Source organism: Rhinopithecus roxellana, chromosome 14 (genome assembly GCF_007565055.1).
Source record: "Rhinopithecus roxellana isolate Shanxi Qingling chromosome 14, ASM756505v1, whole genome shotgun sequence".
NCBI lineage: Eukaryota > Metazoa > Chordata > Mammalia > Primates > Cercopithecidae > Rhinopithecus > Rhinopithecus roxellana.
Window position 1 is genome coordinate 62,345,156 of NC_044562.1, and position 26,371 is coordinate 62,371,526.

General features: G+C 46.1%; 1 protein-coding gene across 1 annotated transcript in view; it reads left to right on the forward strand.

Annotated features, from left to right (window-relative positions):
- IQCA1 (IQ motif containing with AAA domain 1) overlaps positions 1-18,111 on the forward strand; it is a 175,243-nt gene extending 157,132 nt beyond the window's left edge. The window contains 3 exon segments of the mRNA XM_030916569.1: positions 3,891-4,068; positions 10,913-11,151; positions 17,701-18,111. Of these exon segments, the coding sequence (XP_030772429.1) occupies positions 3,891-4,068; positions 10,913-11,151; positions 17,701-17,829 (546 nt within the window). The 3' untranslated portion in view covers positions 17,830-18,111.
- Positions 18,112-26,371: the final 8,260 nt, after the last annotated feature.

Here is a 26,371-nt window from a genome sequence, read left to right on the forward strand (position 1 = left end):
AGGGCACAGAGGCACAGAGAAGAACATCCAGGAGGCTGGCACTCCACCAGCTACAGCCGCCATACAGGCAGCAGGGCCGACCTTGACCTGGGGTTAAGGGACTCCGGGAAATCCCCTTGAAAATCCACAGTGACTGAAGGCACCCTCCAGCACCTCTGCCTTTGGGGTGAGACCCCTCCCACAGTCAGAGGCAGGAAGTTCACCCGGGGATGGGGCATGGCGAAGACCAGTGACGCCTCCCGAGCATGGAAGTCAAACTTCACGGGTGCAGGGACACTGCTGCAGACAGGAAAAGGAGGACCCCGGCGGCGGTGGGGGACGTCGATTGAACACCTCCTCTTTCCCAGGCACAATACATATGTCAGGGAAACTCCCGGCAACTCTGAGAGGAAGGCATTGTTTTCTCTGTGTCACAATAGAGAACAAAGGCTCCCAGAAGGCACACAGCTGCTCGGGGCTCATGCTGGGATTCAGAAACAAGGTTGCCAGAATGCAGAGGCTAGAGCCTTCTCCCCACCACGCACAGCAGAAGCTGGAAGACACTTAGGGCAAACCACCAGCTTCGCCTTCTGCCCATAGGGTCAGCCCTCCTGGTGCACCTAAACCACACCGCATCCCTGCGGCCCTCTCAGCCCTGGTGCTGCTCTTAACATCATCCCAAAACCTGCCTTTGGGGCCCTCTTGTCTTAGAACCAAATGGGCCCTACTCCAGAATTCTCTGTCCTCCTGCCCACACTCCTGTTCCCCTCACACTGTCCTCAGCAACCTTTGAGAGAAGCCCTCACACCTCTAGAATTTCAGCAAAGTGCAAACTCCAAGTACGGCCCCCCCAACCCCTGCCACTTTTACAAACACACCCCTGCCCCCGGCAGACACCTGGACCAGGCCCGCTCCCTTTCTCCTCCTCCTAGAAGGAGAGCAGTGTCTCCTCCCATCTGCGCCTCGAGTGCACTCAGTCAGTTGTTTGTGTCTGAGGCGAAGGCGGTAAAGAATGAGGCGCACAGGCTGCTCCTGCATTTTCTGCCCCATTACCCTTTGTTACTTCATCTAGCAAGCGCCTCCCTGACATCACGATAGTGCCTCCACCAAGGAATTGCTGCTTTCTTGGGGCTGGCTGTGGCGGTTGTTTTGTGGAGCTAACTGCAGAATAGCAAATTGAAATTGCTGCGTGGATGCTAGCCACTAATTTGAAATTGCCCAAAGAAATACAGTTGTGAGGGACTGGCAGGCCCCACGGTAGGGGCGGCAGTTTTGGAGGTGGCCAGGTGATTGTGGGGTGGTTTGCTGGCATGATTGATGAGCGCACAGGTCTCGTGCATAATGGACAGCTCTGCATTGGAACAGGGGTGATCTGAGTGTAGGAGAACTACCAATTGAATGACACACCTAATTCTGTCCCCTCTTCATGGGACTGCACCTCACCATCAGCAAGGATGTCACTCTGGACATTTTGCCCAGGATCAATGTTTGTTATCCAAATAGGCTGATTCATTTCAAATGTCCCTGCCATTTCAGGACACAAAGGTAGCAGTATCATCTTCTGCCTCGGAAAGGGCAGGGATCACACTGCCATCACCATGGCAACTGGGTTGCTGAGGATGGGCACAGACCATGCAGGTGTGTCTCTAGCCCCATGGATTCTCAGTCTCCAGCCTCGCCAGGACCCTGAGATCAGTCCTACTTCCATTGTTCTTTGGGCAGCTCACATGTGCACCCCACATGCCCAGTCACTCCCACCACCTGCTTTGTTCCTTAAAGGCGAGTCTCACCCCTTAACCCACCACCATCAGCTTGCTGCCCCCACCACTCTATAGAAATTGTTCTCACGAAGTTCTTAGGGCTGGGGACGGTGGCTCACACTTGTAATCCCAGCACTTTGGGAGACCGAGGCGGGCATATCACTTAAGGTCAGAAGTTCGAGACTAGCCTGGCCAACAAGGCAAAACCTTGTCTCTACTAAAAATACAAAAATGAGCCGAGCGTGGGTGGTGCGCACCTGTAATCCCAGCTACTCAGGAGGCACAAGAATCACTTGAACCCAGGAGGTGGTGATTGCAATGAGCAGAGATTGTGCAACTGCACACCAGCCTGGATGACACAGTGAGACTCTGTCTCAAAAATAAAAGAAATTGTTCTCACAAAGTTCTTTGACATGAGAAGTGCAAGACTTTTCTGAAAACTACAAAAACATTGTTGAAAAATATAAAGGAAGCGTAAATAAATGGAAAGACATTTGTATTCATTGGTTGAAAGACTTAATCTTATTAAGATGGTAATAATTCCCAAATTGGCCTACATATTCAATGCAATTCCCATGAAATAGCTGGCTTATTTGCAGAAATTGGTAACTAATCCTAAAATTCATCCAGAAATTCAAGAGACCCAGCCAAAACATTCTTCAAAAGAAAAATAAAGTTGGGGGACTCACATGTTCCAATTTCATTTTCCAACTTACCACAGACCTACAACAATCAAGACAGTATGGTACTGGCCTAAGAAGAGACATAGATCAGTGGATCAGAATCAAGAATCCAGTAATAAAGCCTTATATTACAGTTCATTTTGACAAAGGTGCAAAGACAATTCAATGGAGAAAGAATAATCTTTTCAACAAGTGGTGCTGGGACTATTGGATTGCTACCTGCAAAAGAAAGAGTTGGACCCTTACCTCACACCATATACAAAAATCAACCCATAATGTATCAAAGACCTAAAAATAAGGGCTAAAACTAGAACAATCTTAAAAGAAAATATAGGCATAAATTTTGTGACCTTAGATTAGGCAGTGGTTCCTTAGATATGACACCAAAAGCATAGGCCACAAAAGAAAAACTGCACCTCATCAAAATTTAAAACTTTTTTGCTGCAAAGGACATCCTCAAGAAAGTGAAAAGACAACCCACAGAACAGGAGAAAATGTTTGCAAACCATGTAATATTGAGGGTTTTCTATCTATTAATAGCACCTACAAAGAACCCTTACAACTCAATAATAAAGAAGATAAATAACCCAACTTTTAAAGGGAACCAACAATCTAAATACACATTTTTCCAAATAAGATACACAAATGACCAATAAACACATGAAAAGATACAGGAACATCATTAGCCATCAGCCAAATGGGAGCAAAAATGGCCTCAACTGTGCTTGGGAAGTCTCTGCAGAGGCTGTCACCATTGCCCCTGGTGTGCTCCTCCTTCCCAGGCTTCCTCTTCGCTGTCTGCACTGGGGGCGAGGTTCATTGGCAGCTAAGCTGTTGCCCATGGCAACATGGTCAGATCTGACTCCCACGGGCTGGAAGTCATCCTCCCTGGGGTGCTGAACAGCCAGCCTGTCCTCGTTCGTTCCTCTCCCTCATTAGTGCTGAGATTATACTAAAATAATTCAGGTTCAAACTATTTCCCAACTGCTTCAGAGAGATAAGTTTCACAATCTTATGTAACCAGGTATTTTTCAGACATGAGATGCAGGAGCTGGGCTCTTCATTGTTTCAGCAATCGGCAAAGGAAGTCTTGTGTCCAGCTTCCAAACAACTCAGGAAAATGGGAGCACCACAGCTCATTACAGGTCCCAGTGAGCTTCCTTCCATTTGTAAATCAGCCACCACTTCCCATTCCTAGGGTCAAGGTGCTTCCTTCCTTCCCACCCTCTAAATCTGGACACCAGAGGTTGAGGAAAGGAAACACTGACAATTAAAATCCACTGGGTCATACTGGGAAGCACATTCCAAGATCCATCCCAGGACAAACCTTAAGAAATTGTGTTTGTCAGAGCTTTGCAATCACTTTAACAAACGATGCTGCAATACATTCTAAGTAAATTTTCTTTCATTTTTTCATTCTTTCTTTCTGTATGTGGACCAATTTTTTTTTTCTCTCTCTCTCTCCCAGAATGAACCTAAACGCCTGAAAAGACACCTTCCCCAAATCCTGAAACTCCTGAAACCAGATGACCGGATTCTGATTGTGGGGACCACACGGCGTCCCTTCGATGCTGAACTCCAATCTTTCTGCAAAGTTTACCAGAAAATTATTTTGGTGCCTAGACCAGACTATGCTTCCAGATACGGCAAGTATCCCCCAGCGCCTTCCCATGCATGGTAGCTGAGGCTGGGCTGTCCACTGTGTGCTTGCCAGGAGGGTGGCCCTTGGACCCAGTGAGCGCCAGATGAGGGGAGCCTGCACCCGGTGGGGTGTGCGCACCTGCACCCAACCCAGAGCACATGCTGCAGATGTAAACCACTAGGCCACATTCTGTTCTGAGCGTATTTCTCTCTACCCAAGACAAAAGGAAACTGGACGAGGATTATGATTTCTGGCCCTGACAGTGACAGAAGCCTTGTGGGTGCTGATTCTTCTTGGGACAGGTAGATAGGATCACTCACCTTGCACCCATGGTGATGGTGTTTTCCTCATAGAGCGTAGTTTCTTTTCACCGGGTTGGGTTTTTTGTTTTTTTTTTTTTTCCTTCCAGTCTCAAAGTCCAGTTGCATGATGATTTACTTAAAATGAACATTAAAATACAGGGAGAGCTTACTTTTTCAATTCTTTCTCCTTAAATAGATTCAAAATCCACTACTTTTGAAACATGTTTTTTAATGGGAATGACACAAAAAAAGGGCCCCTGGGAGGCAAAGCAGTGGAGCGGGGAGGAGCCTGGGTCGGGGTTCTCAAGATGCCTGGCTCAGAATCCTAGCTCTGACCCTGCATAGCTGGGTGACCCTGACAAGTCGGTCACCTTCTGAGCCTCCATCTTCTCATCTGTGAAGCAGGAGAATAGTTCATGCCACAGGGCTGCTGTGACACTCACGAGGTGTTAGCAGAGCACCTGGCCCCATATGGCCCCCAGGGAGAAAGGGTGTTGGCAGCAGTGGTGGTGGAGGTAGAGGAAGAGAAGAGGGTGGCATGGGCTGGGCAGGAGGAGGGAATGGCAAACGGCAAGGGAAGCTGAGGAGAGTACTGGCGGCCGTTCTGTTATCTAGTGCTGTGTGAAAACCTCCCTGAAGGCTCAGACAGCACATTATTCCACCGTGTGCTTCCAAGGGTTGTCTGGGCAGAGCTGGGGCATTCTCCTTAATGTACCCCATGATGTGAGAGTCACATGAAAGTTGAGGCTCCTTCATCTGGAGACTGGACAGTGTGGATACCCAGGATTGCTCTTGCATGTGACTGGAGTTGCTGCTACCATCATGGGCACTGAGTGGGGCCTATGTCGACCGGACAGGCTGCACCTGGCCCAGTGCAGCTTCTCACACCCGCAGCTGGGTCCCACGAGGGGTTATCTCATGAGCACATGTTTCAAGAAGTTGGGGCAGTAGCTGAAAGGATTCTTGTGACCCAGCCTCACAAGCCACAGAGTGACCATCTCCACCCTCTGCTGGTCAAGAGGAAGGCACAGGGCCAGCCTAGATTCCAGGGCGACCGAGGACACACGGGTGTGAATGCACAGGGGTGGCTCGTGGCGGGGCCACCAAAACACTGCACTGGTCGGGGAGCGGTGAGGACTTGGAGGTGAGATGGCCATGGCACTATCGGTGTTAGAGATGGTGGGGGGGGGTTGGCTGGAGGTGATAGCATGTGCTAATGGAGACAGAAGTGCTTGCTGGCAGTAGGGGTGGGATGACGCTGAGGAGGCAGAGATGGGGTGGCTGTCTTGGTGGCGGTGTGGGTGGCTCTGGGGAGGGTGTTGGGAATGGTGGCAAAGGTCACATTTGACACTGGAGATGAGGACGGTCAGTGGCAGGAGCAGTAGAGGTGCTGGTGGCAGTGGTGGTGGCCGTGGTGGCAGTGGCAATGGTGGTCAGCATGAATGATAGTAATACAGTGATTAGGTCAGACTTGGTTTCTGTTCTTCCTTCTCCAATCACATGAGCACTGCAAAGCAGAGGGCACGTATGGTCCTCTCTGACTGTTCATAAGTTGCTGCTCAATTTTCTTTGCTAAAAGAACAACCCCCTACTCCCTGCGTGCTATAAACAGCTAGCTTCTTAGCCACTGTTTGCAACATGTGCTTATTTCCATCTTGATAAATTGTGATCCTGGCTTTTTTTTTTTTTTTTTTTTTTTGAGACGGAGTCTTGCTCTGTCGCCCAGGCTGGAGTGCAGTGGCGCCATCTCGGCTCACTACAAGCTCTGCCTCCTGGGTTCACGCCATTCTCCTGCCTCAGCCTCCCAATTAGCTGGGACTACAGGTGCCTGCCACCATGCCCAGCTAATTTTTTTTGTATTCTTAGTAGAGACGGGGTTTCATTGGGTTAGCCAGGATGGCCTTGATCTGTTGACCTCGTGATCTGCCCGCCTCGGCCTCCCCAAGTGCTGGGATTACAGGCGTGAGCCACCGCGCCCGGCCGATAAATTGTAATCCTGGCTTTCTAAATCAATGTTATACACAAAATACAGGAAGACTTTAGGCCCAGCTATTTCTGCATCCATCTAGTGCCTTCTTCATCTTTTAGGGCCTCAAAACACCCCCGCCACAAACCTTTTGCACCCAGCCAGCATCAAAAGAAGCAAGGGAAGACAGGGTGGAGAAGTCACAGGAGATCTTAAGGACTAGACCCAGAACAGGCCAACGTTTCCTCCAGCCAGATCACATTGGCCAGAATGAAAAATATGGATGAAGGGGGTAGGGCTGTCCAGCCAAGAAAGAAGACAGCACGTGACGGGCGGGCACCACAGGCTCGCCGCAGCCCACACAGCCGATGCCATGGGTTCCACGCCCCTGGCCTTAGCAGGGCTACCCCTCTCTCCTCTCATGCACTCTTCTTTTTTTCTTCCTTTTTTGTATTGTGTCTTTATTTTAAGCTATGTTGATGGAATAAGGTAGGGTATTATTAATTCAAAGGGGCTGGAGCATTATTCTGGACTCTGGACAGAATGGTTTTTATTGTTTGACAAAACTATAGGCCCTTTAAAAATGAAGCTACTGATGGATGGCTGGCAATTTTGTTCTTTTGATAAAACACCACGCATCCCTTAAGATTCCAATCACACTACAGATGCCTACCTGAATCTCCTCACAGTATCGTGATGGGAGAGGAAGGAGAGAAAGCGTCCCTCCACCTGTGGGCAGATGATAGAGCTGCACCAGACACTTCTCTCAGGCCCTGGGTTCTGTCCACTGAAGCACATGCTCCTCAATATTTCTATCTTGGGGAGTGATGTGTTCAGGCCACCATTCTGGCTGACATCATTGCCCCTCGTCCAGCATTTCCTCCAGTGACCTTGAAGTTTTCATAGCCACAGTGGCTGGGACATCTGTCATAGAGAAAGACTGTTCTTGTCTTTGCAGTGATCAAAAGTGGTATCTTCCAGTCCGTAAAGCAAGGGCTGCCGATCCATAGCATGGACGGCGGCTTGGCCATCTCTCCACCCGCAATGGAGCTCGAAGGTGTGCCACAGTCCCCACGGCCCCACTCCTCAAATTCCTCCAGGCCACGTGGGGACAGACAGTGCTGAGAAGTGAAGGCTGGATCTGTGGAGGAAACGCAGCCCTCAGGTTCACCAAACATCATTCAATCTCTCCTTTTTTCCCCCAAACCAAGCTGTCTCTGCAAAGAAAATCCACCCCCCAGGCTGATGGATGCCCTGTCTGGTCCCCAGAAATCCCTTCAGGCTTCCTTTTCTCCACATTCCCAGTGCCCTCCTCCTCTTGCCTCTCTCCCTGGGGTCGATTTCGCTAATAACCCAATTCATCACAGGCCCACCCGGACCCAGTGTCTAGTCGGATGGGTCCAGGATCTGTCTTTAGCCATTTCTGCAATCCCAGGCTTCAGAGGGTCAGAAGCTCACCCACATCACGTTATTCACCTCTCAGGCATTTGGAAAACCCCAAATAAAAATGAATGTTCAGAGACTGCATCATCTCGAGCACCAGCCAAGACAGAATCCACTGGGAATGTTGACAGCAGATGAAGGGGAGCCAAAGGCCAGATTCTTTCATCCAAAGAAGGGAAAGAGAATGTAGATTGGTCTGAAGATGTGAGGAGCCTTTTGCATCCAAGAGACCAAAGTAAAATTCAGCACTCGGCCTGGAGAGCCCCTCTGCTGCCCTTAACACTCTGAGGCCCCTAGCCTCGGTCCTCACCAACACAGCCTTCACCACACCCCAGGACTACAGTGCATCTGTGCTCCCCACTGTACTCCTAGACCTGAGACCCCACAGCCTCTGGGGCTCCCATGCTCACTGCCAGCTCCAGTCTCCACCCAGCCCACCATGCTGTGCCTCCCGCCACACCTGACACCACCGTGGGCCCCAGAGCAGCTATTTAAGGGCCAAGAACCCATGAATGGGTGGTTGTGTAAAAGCAATAGAAACGATTCTTTGAAAGACCAACAGCTCAAGTTCATCAGCTGCAGGAAGGGAAGCCAAGCCTGGTTTTGCATCCCCTTCTCTGGGTCTTCAGATGAGCGGGCAGGTGGGCAGGTCCCACCACAGCTGGGACTGCCTCACAGAGCTCTCTTGCTGCAACTCCAGTAAAAATGGTCATCTATGGAGAGTAACCAAGGAGTCATGTATTGAGAGGAATCTTGACCGAAACTCTCCGTGAATACCAAGTATCCTACACTTTAAATGGGCAGCAGCAGGTTTATATGTCCCTCTGGCCCTTGTTGGTCTCCCTGCAGGTCTCCAAAGCCTCGATGCCTAGTCGTCCACAGCTCGGAGGAACTGACAGGCCCCACGGTACACTTCACCCTTTCCCAGTACAGTAACTGTACTCCGTTACTAATGCATCTCTACTCATCAAGTGATCACTCCTGCAAAAAGGTTGGACGATTTGGGCAGAAAACTTCCAAGATTGTGACTGTTGTGGCCTCACAGAGAAGCCAGGAAGAGAGTTAGTTATTGGTTGCCAGGGAGCACATGGCCCTCACCCCTTCCCAGTGATGGTTCCCTTTGGCACCACAGGTAGGACTTTTGCTCATGCTAGCCCAGAACTGAGTCCACAAGCGTGCAACCCAGCCTGGGATACTGACTTCAGCTTTTGGGGCCTTACCTGTGACTCTCCCATAAATTATGTTCCCTTCTCAGCTTCCAGAGTCACCACTCAGACCCACTGGTACTTTGTTTAGATGTTATAAATGTGACCAGCAGACACGTCGGATCTCAAGTGAAGATGTGGGCTAGGTGTTGTTGTTGATGATCATTTTTACCATGGGTTATGTTTTCTTATCTCTAACTCTGCAACAGTTATATTTGGATAAGGATACTCTTCACCTGCTGCCATCTATCCCTACACAAACAGGCTCTGAAACACTCTGTAGCTTATTTTGTGTTGTCTTTTGTACTTGATGTTTTAATGAGGGTTAGGAAACTTCAGTGCAAGATGGAATGAAGAACAATCATTGTTATTGTAATAACAACAGTAACGTAGCTACAGAAAGTCAAGTCCCCACCAAATGCCGGGCTGCTGCACTTCCGAGTGCGTTATAAACACTGTTGGGCTTGTTTTTCACAGCAGCACTGAGAAGTCAATCCTTCTACGCCTGTTTTACAGATAAGACTAGTTTGAGGCTCAAGCTCAAAGAAACCCACCACAGAAGGAGCAGAGTAGAGTCGGGATCTGATGATCCTTTAGGCCAGTTTGGGGTCCCTGTGGCCCTCCTTGGTTTCACTGCAGGTCTCCAAACCCTGAATGCCTGAGCATCCGCAGCTCAGAGAAACTGGCAGGCCCTGAGGTACAGTTCACCCTTTCCCAGCAGCTCAGCTCACCCACAGGGCCAAAGACCCCCAAAAGAGGACAGTGGGGGTGAACTGCTGGAGTAGCTCACAGCCCAAAAGCCAGATTCTCCAGCATGGTTCATAGTTACATTATAATCCATTGTATTCCTTTACAGTACGTAGATCTTTTCCTTTTATCAGCCATTTTTGGATCAACATATTTGTATGATATAGTCATTTAACAGACTCAGAATTAACCCCTTACCAGGCCTGACAATGCTCAGATCAGGTAGTCATTGACATTTTTTTAAAATGGTTTCAAGCGTTCCTCAAGTAAACTCAAAATGGTTTAGAGATATTAGACCAGATTATCCCAGTGCTGAGACTGACAGATGCTCTTGTCAACACCCTTCACCCTTCTCCACTGTCTGGATGTAATTAAATAAGTTACAGCAAGTCTCTTTTACTTCCCTTGTGTTCCCTTTACAGAATAGACGTAATTCTCCAAATACAGAATGATTTTAAGGATTGTACAGGAGTTCATTCCATCTCTAAAGTTAAGCATCCAGAATTATTTCATAGTTCATTTTCACAGCACCCCTGTGTTCAGATTGAAATATCTCATTTACTCCAGGTCCCACAAACCAGAGAACACCCAGGCACTCATCTGAAGGACTCTAGTCAACCAGTGTGTGTTTACAGTTGCTGAGGGGGAAAGAATAAGGGTCAAATTGCTCTATTTAATACAATGTGTAATACAGTGTCTTCCACTGAAAGGGAACTGACCCTGGCAGTAGCTGATGAAAATTGGAATCTGCATTCTGATTCCAGATGTAAAAATAATGTGAGATATTAACTTTATATCTAAAAAAAAAGTTAAACTCCTTATCCAAATTACTTGGGAAATACAATATTCTGATGAGAAGAGATGCCATTATACACCCTATGAAAATTCCAAATGTTGAAACATTAAAACTATACTGATGGTGGTTTTATGTTTTTCCTTGTTAATTTGCAGGGCACTTGTGGATCTGTAGACCTCAGGGTCATTGATATGTATGGCTTATGGTTGAAAATTCTCTAGAGGAAAGCATTTAGTAACTTGGCTTTGGTTCATTTGAGTTACAAATAAGTTAGAGTAGACTTCTGTGTATTCCTTTCTTGATGAGATGCAACTTTCAACCGAGAGGGAAACTGGCACTGATTTCTCAGTGGTAACCCTTGTTCTCTGTATCTTTTCTGGATACAACAGTTCTGTGGAAACAAATCATTGAACGCAATGGAGGAGTCCTCACCAGTGCCTTGAATGTCAGCTGCCTGGCGAAGGTCACTGACGGCTTCACCCAAGGACATATAGTCAAAGTGGTTAAAGCTGTGCTCACAGATCAGAGAATCCGGCGGCAAATTCATAAACCTCTCACTGCAGTTGAGTTTATTACCACAATAACCAGCATGAATCCGGTGTACAAAGAGGAAGAAGAGAGCTTTAAGGTAAATGGAACACCCTGATGACCAAATCTTAGCAGCAAACACTCCTCACACTGCCTCCTCCCTCTGGAGTTCCTGGGCGTCATGAATTGGAACTCTGCCATATACAATGACATTTGGAAACCTGAAATTTTGGATGACAAAATCTTTGGGGTTTTGGCAGTAAAGCATGTGTCTTCCAAATTTCAGGAAAATCATGGTGTGTGGCCTTATATATTAACAGCCAAATTGCAGAATTGAGTAGTAACTTCAAAACCATTGGATTCACATAGGCACATATACTTATTTTGGTTTTTACTTCCTATTTGGTATTATGGAATAAGTTTTGCATAGAGAAATCATTCCCTAAAGAGGATAGTTCAAGCCAATGCTGTTTGGGGCCCATAATTGTCATGGAACACTTTGTTTTTCAGTTTCAGTTCGTTTGCAATAGGAAGCCACAAGATAACTCATCAAAATTTAGTTTTCCGACGTTTGAATACATTCTGACCTATTCACAGAAATTTCTGGATCTGAAGGAAACTTTGAGAATTATTTCTTCCAACACCCTCTCTTACAGGAGGAGTGCCCAGGCCAGTGGGCACTCCTCAAACTCTGCTTGCTCTCCTTTAAGCCAAAATAAATACAGTGGTGTTGTCTTTCTGAAGGAAGTTTTCCCTGGCCAACTCCAAAGGTAAGAGAAGATTATATGCATGCAGTTGAAGGCCACCACAGTATCGGCTGTGCAGTCACCAGAAGGGGCAGTGAAATCCTCATCCGAGCCCATCTCTGGGAGCCTGCTTCACATCAGGAAAATCTCCCTCTGCGACACATCACTTCTCCAGCAAATCTGAAACTATGATTCCTTCCTGGTTTGCCCCTAATTCTTCAGTGAAGCATTAGAAAGGTGAAAAATAGTCATAATAGTGATTTCAGTAATAATGGTCTAGCACAGGAGTTGGCAATCTTTTTCCATAAAGGTCCAGATAGTAAGTATTTTAGGCTTTGACAGCCATGCAGTCTCTATCACAGGTATTCAGTTGTGCATCAGATACAAAAGCATCCATACACAATACAGAAATGAATACGTATGACTGGTTTCCAATAAAACTTTATTTGCAAAAACAGACAACAGGCCAGATTTGGTCCATCAGCCATATTTTGCTGACCCCTGCTCTAGCAAGGCTGAAAAAAAAATTTTAACTCTAGCTGAGTGTTTACCAAGCATTTGAATTATTAACCTATTCTCGCTAACTGTTTAAACCTGTTCATAATTGCTGATATTATCCTCTTCAAATTATACATCATATTCTTTTCTGAAATTCCCAGTTTTTTTCTCCTTTCTAAAATATTAATTTTCCTCCTTATTTTGAGAAGTTAGATGATAGGGTGTGGAAGCCTATCCTTTCTCATGGCTGACCCTTTAACTTTCCAAAGTAATCTCTAGAAGTTTTTCTATCTATAGGTGCTTGAGGTCGATCATACTATTCAAGAAAAGGAATTACTACCCTTTTATGACCTGGGATGAGAATGCATATGCTTCACACATCCATTCTCGGTGTATTTGTTTGCTCTATTCATTTTCAAAAGAAACTGCATCATTTTCCCGCCATTCCCCTTTCCACCCAATCCCTTTGTGCTTCCATTACAGCACCAGTGCTTGGCCCTGTGCCTGGCCCCAAGTAGATGCTTAATCAATTTGTTTAGGGACACATTAATTAAACACATGGATAGATGGAATGACACCCTCACACTGTCCTGAATAATGTGATACCATTGCTCTGGTTCCTTCTAATGAGGCAAACCCTGAGCAATTTCCCCTTGTTGTGCTTCCGACGTTATCTCAGATGAAGACCTTGCAGATTCTCCGAGCACATTCTACCCTGCTCCACAGACGTGATGGAGAGAATATGTATGAAAACAATGATAGTAAGTCTAATAATGTTAGCTAACACTTACTGACTGCTTATTATATGCCAGCCACTGTACTGACTCATTTAGACTCATAACACCCTGTTTTGCACACGAGGAAACTGAGATATGGAGAGTCATGGTAGGCTGGATAATGGCCCCTCAAGGATGTCTGCATCCTCATCCCTGGAACCTGAAAATAAGTGAGGTTACACGGCAGAGGGAGTATAAGGCTGCAGATGGAGTAAGCCTGCTAGTCAGCTGACCTGAAGATAGATTATCCTGAATTATCCTGGTGAGTCCAGTGTAATCATGAAAAGCAGAAGAGGGAGTTGGAAGAGAGAACCAGAGAGAGCAGTCTGAGAAGGCATGTTGGTACTCCAGGCAGGCCAGCGTTGCTATCCAAAGGTGGAGCAGGGGCCACAAGCCAGAAAAGCAGGTGATTTCTGAGAGCTGTAAAAGGCAAGGGAAAGATTCTCACCTAGAACCTCCAGAAAGGGACACGGCACTGCAGACACCTCGATTGTCACCCAGTGAGGCCCGTTCTGGGTTTCTGACCTACAAACCTGTGAAATCATAAATGTGTGGTTTTAAGCCACCATGTTTCTGGAAATTCACTGCAGCAGCAATAAAATAAACAATACAAAAGGCAAGTAAAGTAACAACTAGAAAGTAGCAGAGCTGAAATTCATACCTTTCCCCAAAGCCAACTTCATTTACTATATTCTGTACTGGGTCTCGGTAAATTAGGAGTTCATCGCCCTGAGTACAATGGCCACCTCACCTTACGTTAAAAACAGAGCCAAGGCGAAAAGGAGGAGGAGGGAATCCCCCAGTGCCACTAACAGAGAGGAACATCTCAAAGACAGGAACAACTACATGAGCTAATGCATGGGTAGCCTAGGGGTGTAGGATCCCAACAGAAAGGCAAGGGGAGGCCCGTGAGAGACAGAACGCTGGAACTGCACGAAGCTGGGACACTTTATAGGTTGCCATGGGGAAGTATCAAGGGACTTGTGATCTTCTCCGGGATCTAGGTGGGGAATAAAAGTGGCCCACAAGAAATCAAAATCCAAGCTACGCCATGCACGTCAAATTTCCAAATCTGTACTGCCTCCATAGTCCCAGAGTCTCAAGTTGAAATATTAATATAATTTTTAAAAATGATATGATATCATTAAAATCCCTGAAGTCACATCAAAAGCAAAATTAAAAACCACTCTGTATGGAAATTTAGCCAAGTCAGGGTACATAGGATTCCTACAGGAAATACCAGCCTTGCTGAAGATGAGTTCATAATAAAAAATTATGAGCCACAAGCAATAATCTACCCCAAGGAGAGTCAGCAAATGCAAATAACAGAATAGCACTACCAAGAATCTGAGATAAAAGGACATTCTGAAAGAGACTACAAAATAAGTATGTTTAAATTAAAGACCAGAAACATTAGGGAGGAAAAACAGGCAAATTTGAAAAAGAACCAAATAGAACTTTTGATAGTGAAAAAAATATATAGTCATTAAAATTAAAAACTCAGTGAATCGAGGCAGACAGATCACCTGAGGTCGGAAGTTCAAGACCAGCCTGACCAACATGGAGAAACTCCGTCTCTACTAAAAATACAGAATGAGCTGGGCGTGGTGGCACATGCCTGTAGTCCCAGCTACTCGGGAGCCTGAGGCAGTAGAATCGCTTGGACCCAGGAGGCGGAGGTTGCAGAGAGCCGAGATCGTGCCATTGCACTCCAGCCTGGGCAACAAGAGCGAAACTCTGTCTCAAAAAAATATATAAATAAATAAGTAAATAACTCAGTGAATAAATGTCTGTGGATTTGACAAAACTAAAGAGAAAAAACAAAAGAACTGAAAAAGGGAGCAAAGAAAATGCCTAGAATGCAGCATAGAGAAAAATAAAGGATAGAAATCAAAGAGAGTTTAAGAGTTGGCTGAACATGGTGGCTCATACCTGTAATCCCAGCACTTTGGGAGGCCAAGGCAGATCGCTTGAGGTCAGAAGTTCGATACCAACCTGGCCAACATGGCAAAACCCTGTCTCTACTAAAAATACAAAAATTAGCCAGGCGTGGTGGTACACGCGTGTAGTCCCAGGCTGAGGCAGGAGAATCCTTGAACCTGGGAGATGGAGGTTGCAGTGAGCCAAGATCGTGCCACTGCACTCCAGCCTGGGTGACAGAACAAGACTCTGTCTCAAAAACAAAAACAAAAAGAACGGTTTGTGAAAGATAAAATAATACCTGCTTCTTTTATGACTGGATCTTTGATATCCCTGATATCACCAGGAAGCATTAAGGGAAGCATCCGTCAAAAACATCATTATAAGACCTGGTTCTGTATTTGAGTTTAGAGGATCTTATAGAAGCAACTGTAGAACTACTATGGAGGAAAGAATAAGAAGAGAGACAGAGCCCAGAACAAAACTTCCCACTCTAAATGAGTCTTGGCCAGGCACGGTGGCTCACGCCTGTAATCCCAGCACTTTGGGAGGCCAAGGCAGGTGGATCACTTGAGGTCGTGAGTTTGAGACCAGCCTGAACAACATGACAAAACCCCATCTCTACTAAAAATACAAAAATTAGCCAGGTGCGGTGATGTGTGCTCGAGCAAGACTCCATAAAACACACACACACACACACACACATACACACACACACAAAACAAATCTTATATCAAAATTCCAAAACATTTTAGGAAATCTAGTGCTAAATACAATCTGACAAAATATTTAAATTAATTAATATGTTCAAAAAATAAATGAGAGCATGACTTCCATTAGAAATGTACAGAACATTTTGGGGAAAAAATGAAACGAGAAGAGATAATTATGAAAAAATGTTACAGAAAGAAAGCTTAGAGAGTCAGAAACTGAGGTCCAAATTGCAGAGAAAAAGAAAGCTTAGAAATTAAAAATATGGTAATCAGTATAAAGTGGCAAAGGAAATGAAAGAGGTGTGAACTGTAAACTAAACATGGTCAAAGAGCAATCTGTGGACTGGAAGATGGTCCTGGGGAGCACCCCCCGGTAGTCAACACAGGAAAACAAGAAGGTAAAATCCATAAAAGTATAAAAATCCATCAAAGATGGGTTGAAGACGCTGACCTTCATTAATGGAAGTTCTAGAAGAAAAGAATACAATAAGTGTCAGAGGAGCAATTGTTTAAAGACATTATTACTGAGAATTTTCCTGAATTAAAGATGGATTGAAAATAAACTCCAAGTGAAATAATTTATTAACTAATAAACTCCTAGTAACCAGCGGAACAAATCAAATAAATCTATACCTAGATATATTGTTGGGAACTTAAGAACAAGATTAAAAGCCAGTCTTACAAGCTACCAGATTACCTACCAAGAAACAATTGAGAAATCAGACATCTCTTTAACAACCATAGGTGCCAGAAGATAGCAAAATAATATCTACAAAGTACTAAGGAAAAAAAACTGTCTGCCTAATATTTGTATCCAGATAAACTGGCATACAAGAGACAGGAGAAAAGAGACATTTTAGGATATATGAAGCTGGGCACCATGGCTCACGCTTGTAATCCCTACACTTGGGGAGGCCGAGGCGGGCAGATCACTTGATGTCAGCAGTTCGAGACCAGCCTGGCCAACATGGTGAAACCCTGTCTCTACTGAAAATACAAAAATTAGCCAGGTGTGTTGGCGCACGCCTGTAATCCCAGCTACTCAGGAGGCTGAGGCAGGGGAATCACTTGAATCAGGGAGGCAGAGGTTGCAGTGAGCTGAGATCGCGCCCTTGCACCCTAGCGACAGAGCGAGACTCAGTCTCAGAAAAAAAAAAAAAAAAGACATACAAAGACTGAGAGAGTTTCCCACTGACAGCACTTCAGAGAGCAATTTAGCCATATCAAGTAAAATGGAAGATATTCATTCCCTACAACCCCAGGAGTTCTATTTCTACGTATGTGCCCTAAAGAAGTTCTCTCACATAGGTACAAGGAGAGGTGTAAAAATTGTGAACTTCAGCATTCTTCATAATAACCAAAAATTCAGATGTCATATATCCATTACTAGGATAATTGATAAATAACACGTAATATAATCCTGCAATGAAATATTGCTATTATAAAGTTTATAAACCCAAATGTTTCTTAGGTTTCAAATAAAATGCAAAGGTTGAGAAAAATGCCATTGTGGGGCCAGTTACAATCACTAAGTTCTTGGTTGGTATTTGGGCTTCATTATTTCTACCGTGGTTTCAGCAGCACCTCCCCCAGAGTAGTTGAATGATCGTCCATTGTTCATTGAACATGGCCACATGTGAACCATGAGCACCCTTCACATTCCCAAGAAAACCCAACCTCAGGACACAGTAGGATGCCCGGAAAATAGACGACTTTGTTGGGAAGGATTGCTGGTTAGATTTAGCCTGCGATTCTCTGAAATTGTTAACTCCCTGAGTTAACAAATCATGCAGAAATACAGGTTGAAGTTTCAAATCATGCAGAAAAACAGGCTGGAAAACCCACTGAGAAAGAGGTTGCATTAAGCATACCTTAAATGCCCAAAGTACAATGGCTGCTTGCCCCTTCCTGCTTAGCAGGCTTTTCTTTATTTTTAAGAGTATTGCGGTGAATTGGTATCATTCTGACCCTTTCCGAAACTTCTATTTTATTTCAGAACTGGTATGCCAAAACCCCTCTCGGTAAAAAACGAGCCTTGGCGATAACAGGAGGCAGCACAGAAAAGGCAAAGGACAAAGGGAAAAGGAAAGAAAAGAAAGAGAAAAAGGCAAAAAAGAAAAAGTAATGCCTTTCTGAAGAACCATGCTTGAGTCTCTGGGATGGAGAGGACCCCAACTCGCCAAAGATTCACCATTGCCCGCCTGAGGAAGCCCTCAGGGGAAGGAACTTAGCAGTTTGCAGGTGAGCTGATGCCGCAAACCTGCTAACAACTGCGTGTGCTGTTATGCCTTTCCCAGGCTGGACACCTAGCTGGGTGTTCATCACAACTTTCCATAGCTTTAATCCACGCCAAGTTTGTATGTAACTGAAATTCACTCTTGACGCCCTCCACAGTCTTTCCAAGTTGGACTCTTCCTGTCATTAGTACTAGTTGTCAAATTTAAAATGTGACAGTTAAAGAATATTCTAGTTTGACAATTAGCAAGCAATGAGTATATCATCAGTACACTAGCTTTTTATTAATGGATGTATACTGTATAGTGTCTTGCATCTATTTTAATAAATTAATTCTTTGCTCTAGTAATAGATTTTATATAATGAAATAAAGCTGTTGTCCTTGAACTGACTCAGTAATTTGGTTGCTGGAACTAAAATAGGATCTTACAAATGAACTGTTCCAACATCCTAATTTTGAAGTTGAGATAGCTGAAGTCCAGGTCCCACTGTTCATATTGGGGCCTGGACATCATCAGCCCCACCTAGTCCTCGTTGGAAGGACTGAAAAATTGTCAGGCCAATGACTGGATGAAAAACCATGGCATAAAAATGGGGTAAATGCAGAGAAGAGAAAGCCTACATGAAGAAATAAAACAGGGAAAATAAGAAAAAGATTAAAGAGTAGGGAAAGCTCAAAAGAGAAATTTAAATTGTGTGAGGATGTGAAAGGTTATTGGTGGAAGATAGCAAGTAATCCACTTCTGAATTATGGTAAGAACTCAATCAGAGGAAGTAGACTTCAATTGAGATGGGATGAATTTAACTTGAATTTTAAGAATACCCTGTCTGACCGTTTGGGGTTAGACCACAGAAATTCATAAACTCTCACACTGCATAGACCAGGTCAGGCATCCGAGTTTTACCAGGATTCCCAGTGGCTTGGATCACCAATGGCCAAGAAGGTTCATGGTTTGCAGGTGTCTTCTGACCACCGGCACACCCCCAGCCTGTGTCTGTACACAGCAGACTGACACAAATTGGGACAGACAGAGACAGTCACAGGCTGATGTGCCCGGACAGTTCCGCACTCCCCATGAAGTCATCCTCCTCCTGAGTGTCCTCTCAAACAAACTGCTGCCTTCAGGGTGCCCTGCACAGATTTGCCTTCTCATTACCAAAAGTGCCCCAATTTCCACAGACTCCCCTTACCCACTTCAGACTATGTCTAGCCAAAGCCCAGGGTGGCCTGAGAAACGGCAGACTCCCCACCCTAACATCCCAGAGTGATTTCACATTCATGTCTCCAAGATGGTTCTGCCAAGATCCTTTCACATGTCATGAGACCCCACTTACGGCCCAAGAAGAGAACATCAGGGCTCTAGGATTTGATGTCCATTGCAAAGTAACGAGATCTGCACCGCAAAGAAATGAAACATATGAGGGTAAAAGTAAACCATTTTTTAAAATACCATTTCACTTGATCTTAGTTTCATGACAAGCACACTTTTTCAGAACTCATAAAAACCTGTGCAGGTAACATTTAATAAACAGTAATGAAGTGATGGAAACTTGATACATATGCTTTAGAGCACCATCCAATAGAACTTTCTGCAATGATGGAAAGTTCTAGACCTGTGATCTCCCAGTAGGGGTCACACTAATCTACCAGGCTACTAAGCACTCAAAATGTGGCTGGTGCAACTGAATAACTGAATTTTTAATTTTATTCAATGTTCATTTTCATTTAAATAGCCACACGTGGCTGGTGTGACTGGTGTATTGGGCAGGATGGCGTTAGAGTAACTTAAGTTTAAAAATTGGTAAAGATGGCCGGGCGCGGTGGCTCAAGCCTGTAATCCCAGCACTTTGGGAGGCCGAGACGGGCGGATCACGAGGTCAGGAGATCGAGACCATCCTGGCTAACACGGTGAAACCCCGTCTCTACTAAAAATACAAAAACTAGCCGGGCGAGGTGATGGGTGCCTGTAGTCCCAGCTACTCGGGAGGCTGAGGCAGGAGAATGGTGTAAACCCGGGAGGCGGAGCTAGCCGTGAGCTGAGATCTGGCCACTGCACTCCAGTCCGGGCGACAGAGCGAGACTCCGCCTCAAAAAAAAAAAAAAAAAATTGGTAAAGATATCTAAATATCCTTTCTACATGCTCACTCCCTTTTTCCCAGCACACTAACATGGAGACGTGATTTCCAGGGCCTCACTCAGCCTTTTCCCAAAGGATGGCTTCCTGCCCTGCCCAATGCTAGGTTTGTGCTCTACTTCCACAATGTAAGAATTAAAGAAAGAGGAAAGAAACATGAAAAGCAGCTCAACAGTCAAAGACAGGTTGATTTTGGAGAATAAACCTAAGAGGGGCTTCTGGCTGAGTTAGGTCAGAGGCATGCTCTCTTACAGACCAAGAGTATTTCAAGGTTTAGGGCAGGAGAGCTTATCACAGGTTTGGAATGTTTCTGTGTCTTTTTGTCCCACTTATCTGGGAGGGAGAGTTGTGTGTCTGTTCCCATACATCTTCTGCAGCTGCAGGCATACCCACCGAGCCTGCTTTTAGCTTCCCTATCTTAGCGCACCTAAAGGGAAAGGAATGTACTTATTAGGGTCCATTGTTTTACTGGGGCCCGTTGTATGAGTGTGAAGTTTGTTGGTTACCCAAGAGACTTTCCTCCCACCCTCTGTGCCCGAGCTGTCTTATATGGGTGTTACTCTCTACTCTTTCTGGCTGCTTGCAGTTAGAAGAGAAGTGATATCCTTGAAATGCAAGAGGCTAGAAAGGGAGCTGGAACTGTCTGAGATGTCGGTGCTCCTGCCCTGTCACACATGGGGCCATGAGCTCTGTCTGAAATCTTGGCTAGTGTCAGCCAGCCCCACCTCTCAGCCAAAGATGCATACACTTTTCCGCTGCCCATGGATCAGAGGACCCTTTGTCTGTCACCGCAAAGTCCACCAGAACCAATACGCCATAGCTCAGCACATGCTGGTATTTAAATCACAGCCTGCTGCTTTGTATGTGAGTGGGTGTGGAGAGGGGGTGTAGATACGCTTAGATACACGCACACACATACTCATATTCTGCGTGTTTTACACAAATGGTAACATGCCATTAGAACATATATACTGTTAAAAGCTTCTTGCTGTTTTTGCTTAATTCTGTAACTTGAATATTGTTCAATATCAGCACACACAGACGGGCCTCATTTTGTATTCTCTGCATACTACCCCACTTTATAGATACACCATCATTTATTTAATCAGTCCACTCTGACAGATATTGAGATTATTTCCACCCTTCTGCTAGTCCATACTTGCTGTAATAAGTGCCCTTACATAGTCTTCATGGGTGTATACCAAAAAAAAAGGATGTAGGATTAATTCCTAGAAGGGAAATTACTGGGCCAAATTACCTCTGTCTTTCATTTGGGTAGCTATTGACAGACTGTCCTGTAAAGAGGCACTGGTCACACCGACGCGGCAGGCAAGGGCATGGTTCCTTGTCATCCACGGAGTAGGTCAGCAAACTGTGAATCTATTCACCATCCATGCTGAAAACCCAGAGTCCTCCTGGAAGGTTAGACCGCCATGCCCTGAAACTCCCACTTTTATCTGACATGGAGAGGAAGGAGGAAATGGGAGGAAAGCGATGGCGGGGCTGGACCTGCGGAGGGATCTGAGGACTCCTCAGACCTCTGCTAGGGCCTCCGCTGCCCTGGGCCATTATGTGACAATTAGCTCCTCTTGAGCACGTTCTGAAGTGGAGGGGACGGTAATTAATACCATTAACCCTCATTAAGGGAGCATTCTGCGGGATGGAGTCTGATTCAAGTGCAATTTGAGCTCTCAGGTGGCTCTGCATTTAGGAATAAGTAGGTCCCAGGTCCAAAACCAATGCCAGGGCATGCTGAAAAGATGCTCCTGAGACCGGGGCTGTCGGAGCTTCACCAAACAGCTTCAGAGACAGCAAACTGAAAACGCCCTGATGCTGAAGAATCTCTGTTTGAGACCCTTTTTAAACACATAGCCACATTTAATACGAAGGCCATAATTGTGGTAGGTGGTCACAGGGCTGTTTCACAGGAGTGACATGATTTTTAGCCTCTAATGATACCATGGAACCCAAGCCACGGCGTAAGTGGCTTGTCCTGACCTTGAAAGTCTTAAGACTTGAATTGAAGAGAAGCATGCAATGATGCTAAACGAACCCAAGGAGACAAAGCCTGTGGGTTGCAAACAAAGCTGGCAGCCGCACAAGCAACAGGATGTGAGAAACTAAAAGGACATTGGCCCAAAATGTGTGTGTGAAGGCACCTGAAACCTCCACCACTAGAATCATTCATTCGTCAATGCAGGGTCGACCCCCTAACAATTCTGCTGCGTTCGAATTCACAGTTGCAGCACAGCAGTGGTTTTCTGGCTCATGCTCCAGTTCTGTCACGGAGCACTCTCTGTGTGCTGTGCACAGTGCTAGGGGCTGAGGATGCAGGAGTGAGCTGCTTTGCAGTCTAAGGGGGAAGGACACATTAAGAAAATGGACATATAAATAAATGTGCAAGGCCAGATCCATGCAGTGAACATGAGGAAGAGGAAACCCTACCTAGGCTGAGGGATCAGGAGTTCCATCCCAGGACACAGGGATGAAAAGGCTTCATCCCTGCAAGAACCCTTTTCTGATGGAGAATCTGAGAGTTCGTGATGAAGTGGCAGGTCTCTCTGATTCTTTGGCTCTTCTTAACGGCTGCACCTACTGCCTATATAATCACCCAAGATAGTGCGTTCAAGGCCCCTGGCACAGAGGTACAATCAGTAAGTGTTTATTGCTTTATAGATATTCAGTGAGTTTCTCACGTTGAGCTTTGGGGAGGCAACTGGGAACCCAGGAGTGCGGGGTAGGTTCTGGCCTCTCCACTGCATACTGGTTTTGTTGACAGGTGACTGTCAGAGTTCCCAAGGCCACTAATCCAGTTCCTCAGTGTGGCAAACAAACACTACCTTTTTTTGGTCAAGAGATTAAGCATCCTAGAAATGTAGTCTCTTCAGTCAACTCTAGTGGGTTTACAGCAAGGTTCTGACTGACCCTAACTCAGGCTTCATCCCAGCTGCATCCTGGGCAGAGCCTGGATAAGTCCCAGCTCAGCACACAGCGTTCTCCCTGGATGTGCATTTCATCTTTGCCTCCCTGGGCTATCGTGAGGAGTAAACTGAGCTGTGTACCTGGCACAATGCCTGGCACGAGGGCACATTCTCAGTGAACACTGCCTGCTGTTCAATTATTGCTGAGTGCCCAAAGCAGACCCTGCCCAGCAGAACAGGTGCCATGGGGGCGGGCTCTACCTTCCTGGAATGGAAGTGCAGGCTGTGATGAAGGAGGAGAGGCATGGTAGAAGGGTCCTGTGAGAAGCCCCTGGGGCCCCAAAAAAGCTGGGGCCCTTCTCCAGGTCCTCCCACCACCCTTCTTCTCATTTCACTCTGCTCTGTTTCTCCTGCTGGGGCCACTTTGGGGGTGCCCTGCACGTCTGTCCACCACTTCTTGAATATCCCTGGCTCCACCTCTGGAGCCCTTGGCCAGCCTGGCGCCCACCATTCCTCAGGCCTCGCTCCCTACCTATGTGGAAAGGAAGATGAGCCGGGTGCTATCAAGAGGGTTGTGGCTTTATGGAAAACTCGCTGGGCTGGGCTAATTTCACAAACCTTCTGAGTGACCTTGGGTCAATCTGGCCGCACACATACACACACATGTACAGCATATACACATGCATGCACACACACAGGGCATCCATATACACCACACACTATGCACATGTACACATGTGATCTGTACACACTACACACATAAACACATGCACACATACAAACACAAACTATATACACAAACCACATGCGGTACATACATACACATGTGTACATGTACACACAAACACACACAACAGACATGGACCACTCCCTACACACACACTCATATACATATATACATATACAGGCACACATACACATGCATATACGCATCCCACACATCCAAACACATCACCCCACACATGCACGTGTTCACACACATGCATGCACATACAGGCATGCGTACAGTCCCACAGCTGCCATTATTTCCTCGGTGGGCTCACAGCAGATGCTGGTGACCTGCACACACACCCCTGGGCCTCAAGCCTCTTCCCAGGGCTGCGGCAGGGACAGGAGCAGCAGAACGGGGAGGCCTGGCAGGTGCTGGGATGTGTTTACTGTTTACACCGAGCGCACCGGGAAAGCAGCTTCCTGCTCCCCGTGGGAGTCAGAGGAGCCTCCAGCTGCGGCAGGAAAGGCTGACGCAGACACCGTGGCTCCCAGCTGCACTGTGGGCCCAAGGAGGGCGGGTGGGGGGCCCTGCTGCACCCAAGGAAAGCGGCGTGGACCGGCAACAGGCCAGAAGCGCTGCGCCACTTTACAAGCTAATGAACTTTCCAGGACACAGCGCGGCTCCCCTGCACCGCACCGTGAGACCGTGTCTGCCTGGGAGGAGCAGGATGGAGACTGAATGAGGGGTGATCTGGGACCCTTCCAGGGGACCCCAGGAAGCCATATTTATTTCTTCATCAATAAAAGACCTGGAGTGATCCCCATAAAGAGGCTTCTAGCTCTGAGTTCCTCTTGTTCTTCAGATAGAGGCACTCCACATGCCAGGGGCCTTGAGTTTTGGAGGGGACAGATACTTAAACCGTAGCACTCATTGTGCCTGAAGACGCCATTGCAGACTCCTTATTTTGAAATAAATCTTTCTAGTCGTCTTTTAGAAAAATGTAAGTATCCATGAGAGGGGTGTAAACATGTATGCTTTTGTTGAATTAAGACACAAGCACAGAAAAGGGCTCAACAACTGACATGTAAAGTGGAGATGCTCCCAGCTCCTGAGAAGCCCTTCTCCTGATCACTGCCCTCTCCATTTGCAAAGGCAACTATTGTCCTGATTCCTAGTATCCTAGGATGCTGGGTTACTTTTAGCTGGGTTTGAACTTTATGTACATGTAAGTAAAGAGTGTGTATTCGTTTCTGTCCGGCTTCTTGCAGCCAATGTTATGCTTGTGAGACTCCTGCAGCCTTGCACACAGCTGCAGTTCATCCACTTCCATCACTGTATAGTGTCTCCTTGTAGATGCCACACTTAGTCTTCTTATTTTACTGTTAATGAAAGCCTTTTTTTTTTTAGATGGAATCTCACTCTGTCGCCAGGCTGGAGTGCAGTGGCGCGATCTCAGCTCACTGCAATCTGTCTCCCGGGTTCAAGCGATTCCCCTGCCTCAGCCTCCTGAGTAGCTGGGACTACAAGTGTGCACCACCATGACCGGTTAATTTTTTGTATTTTAGTAGAGACGGAGTTTCACCATGTTGGCCAGGATGGTCTCGATCTCCTGACCTTGTGATCTGCCTGCCTCGGCCTCCCAAAGTGGTGAGATTACAGGCTTGAGCCACAGTGCCCAGCCGAGTGTCTATCATTTTTCTTCAATTTGGGGCTATTATGAATGATGCTGCTGTGGACATGTGTGTCTGTCTCTCTACACACATGTGCACACATTACTGTTTGTATATGCCTAGGAAGACAACTGCTCACCCCAGAGCATCATCACATGTGGTCGCAGTGCCACCAAGTTTACTGAGGTGGCTGCTCCACTTTCCCTGCCACCAGCAATGCATGCAAACTCCCACTGCTCCACATCCTCCCAACGTGGTGTGGTCAGCCGTTTTCATTGTCCCCACTCTGGAGTGTGTGCTATCACACAATGGCTTTAATTTCCTCTTTCCTAATGACTACTGGGTTGCACATCTTTTCATATGAGTAGTGATCATTTGAATATTACCGCACTTTTTAATAAAACCCCTGCTGAGTAGGTTGTCTATTTTTCCATTGGGTTGTCTATTTCTTTCTTATTAATTTTATACTTTAGTGAGAAGCTGTTTGCAGGTGCACGGTTGTGAATATTGTCTCCCACTCTTTAGCTTCCATCTCACTGTCATAATGGTGTCTTTTAATGAAAGTTCCTGCAGTGGCTCATGCCTGTAATCCCAGCACGTTGGGAGGCCAAGGCAGGTGGATCACCTGAGGTCAGGAGTTTGAGACCAGCCTGACCAACATGGTGAAACCCCATCTCTACTAAAAATACAAAAATTATCTGGGTGTGGTGGTGGGTGCCTGTATCCCAGCTACTCCAGAGGCTGAGGCAGGAGAATCACTTGAACCCCGGAGGCAGAGGTTGCAGTGAGCACTCCATCCGGGGCAACAGAGTGAGAGTCCATCTCAAAAAAAAGAGAGAGAGAGAGAAAAGAAAATGAATTCTTAATGTTAAGGTAATTTGGCTTATCAACTTTGTCTTTGTGGTTACAGTTTTTTTGTGTCCTATGTAAGAGTTCTTTGCCTGCCTCAAGATTCTGACACTATTGTTGCTAATAGCTTTCAGAAGCTTTTATT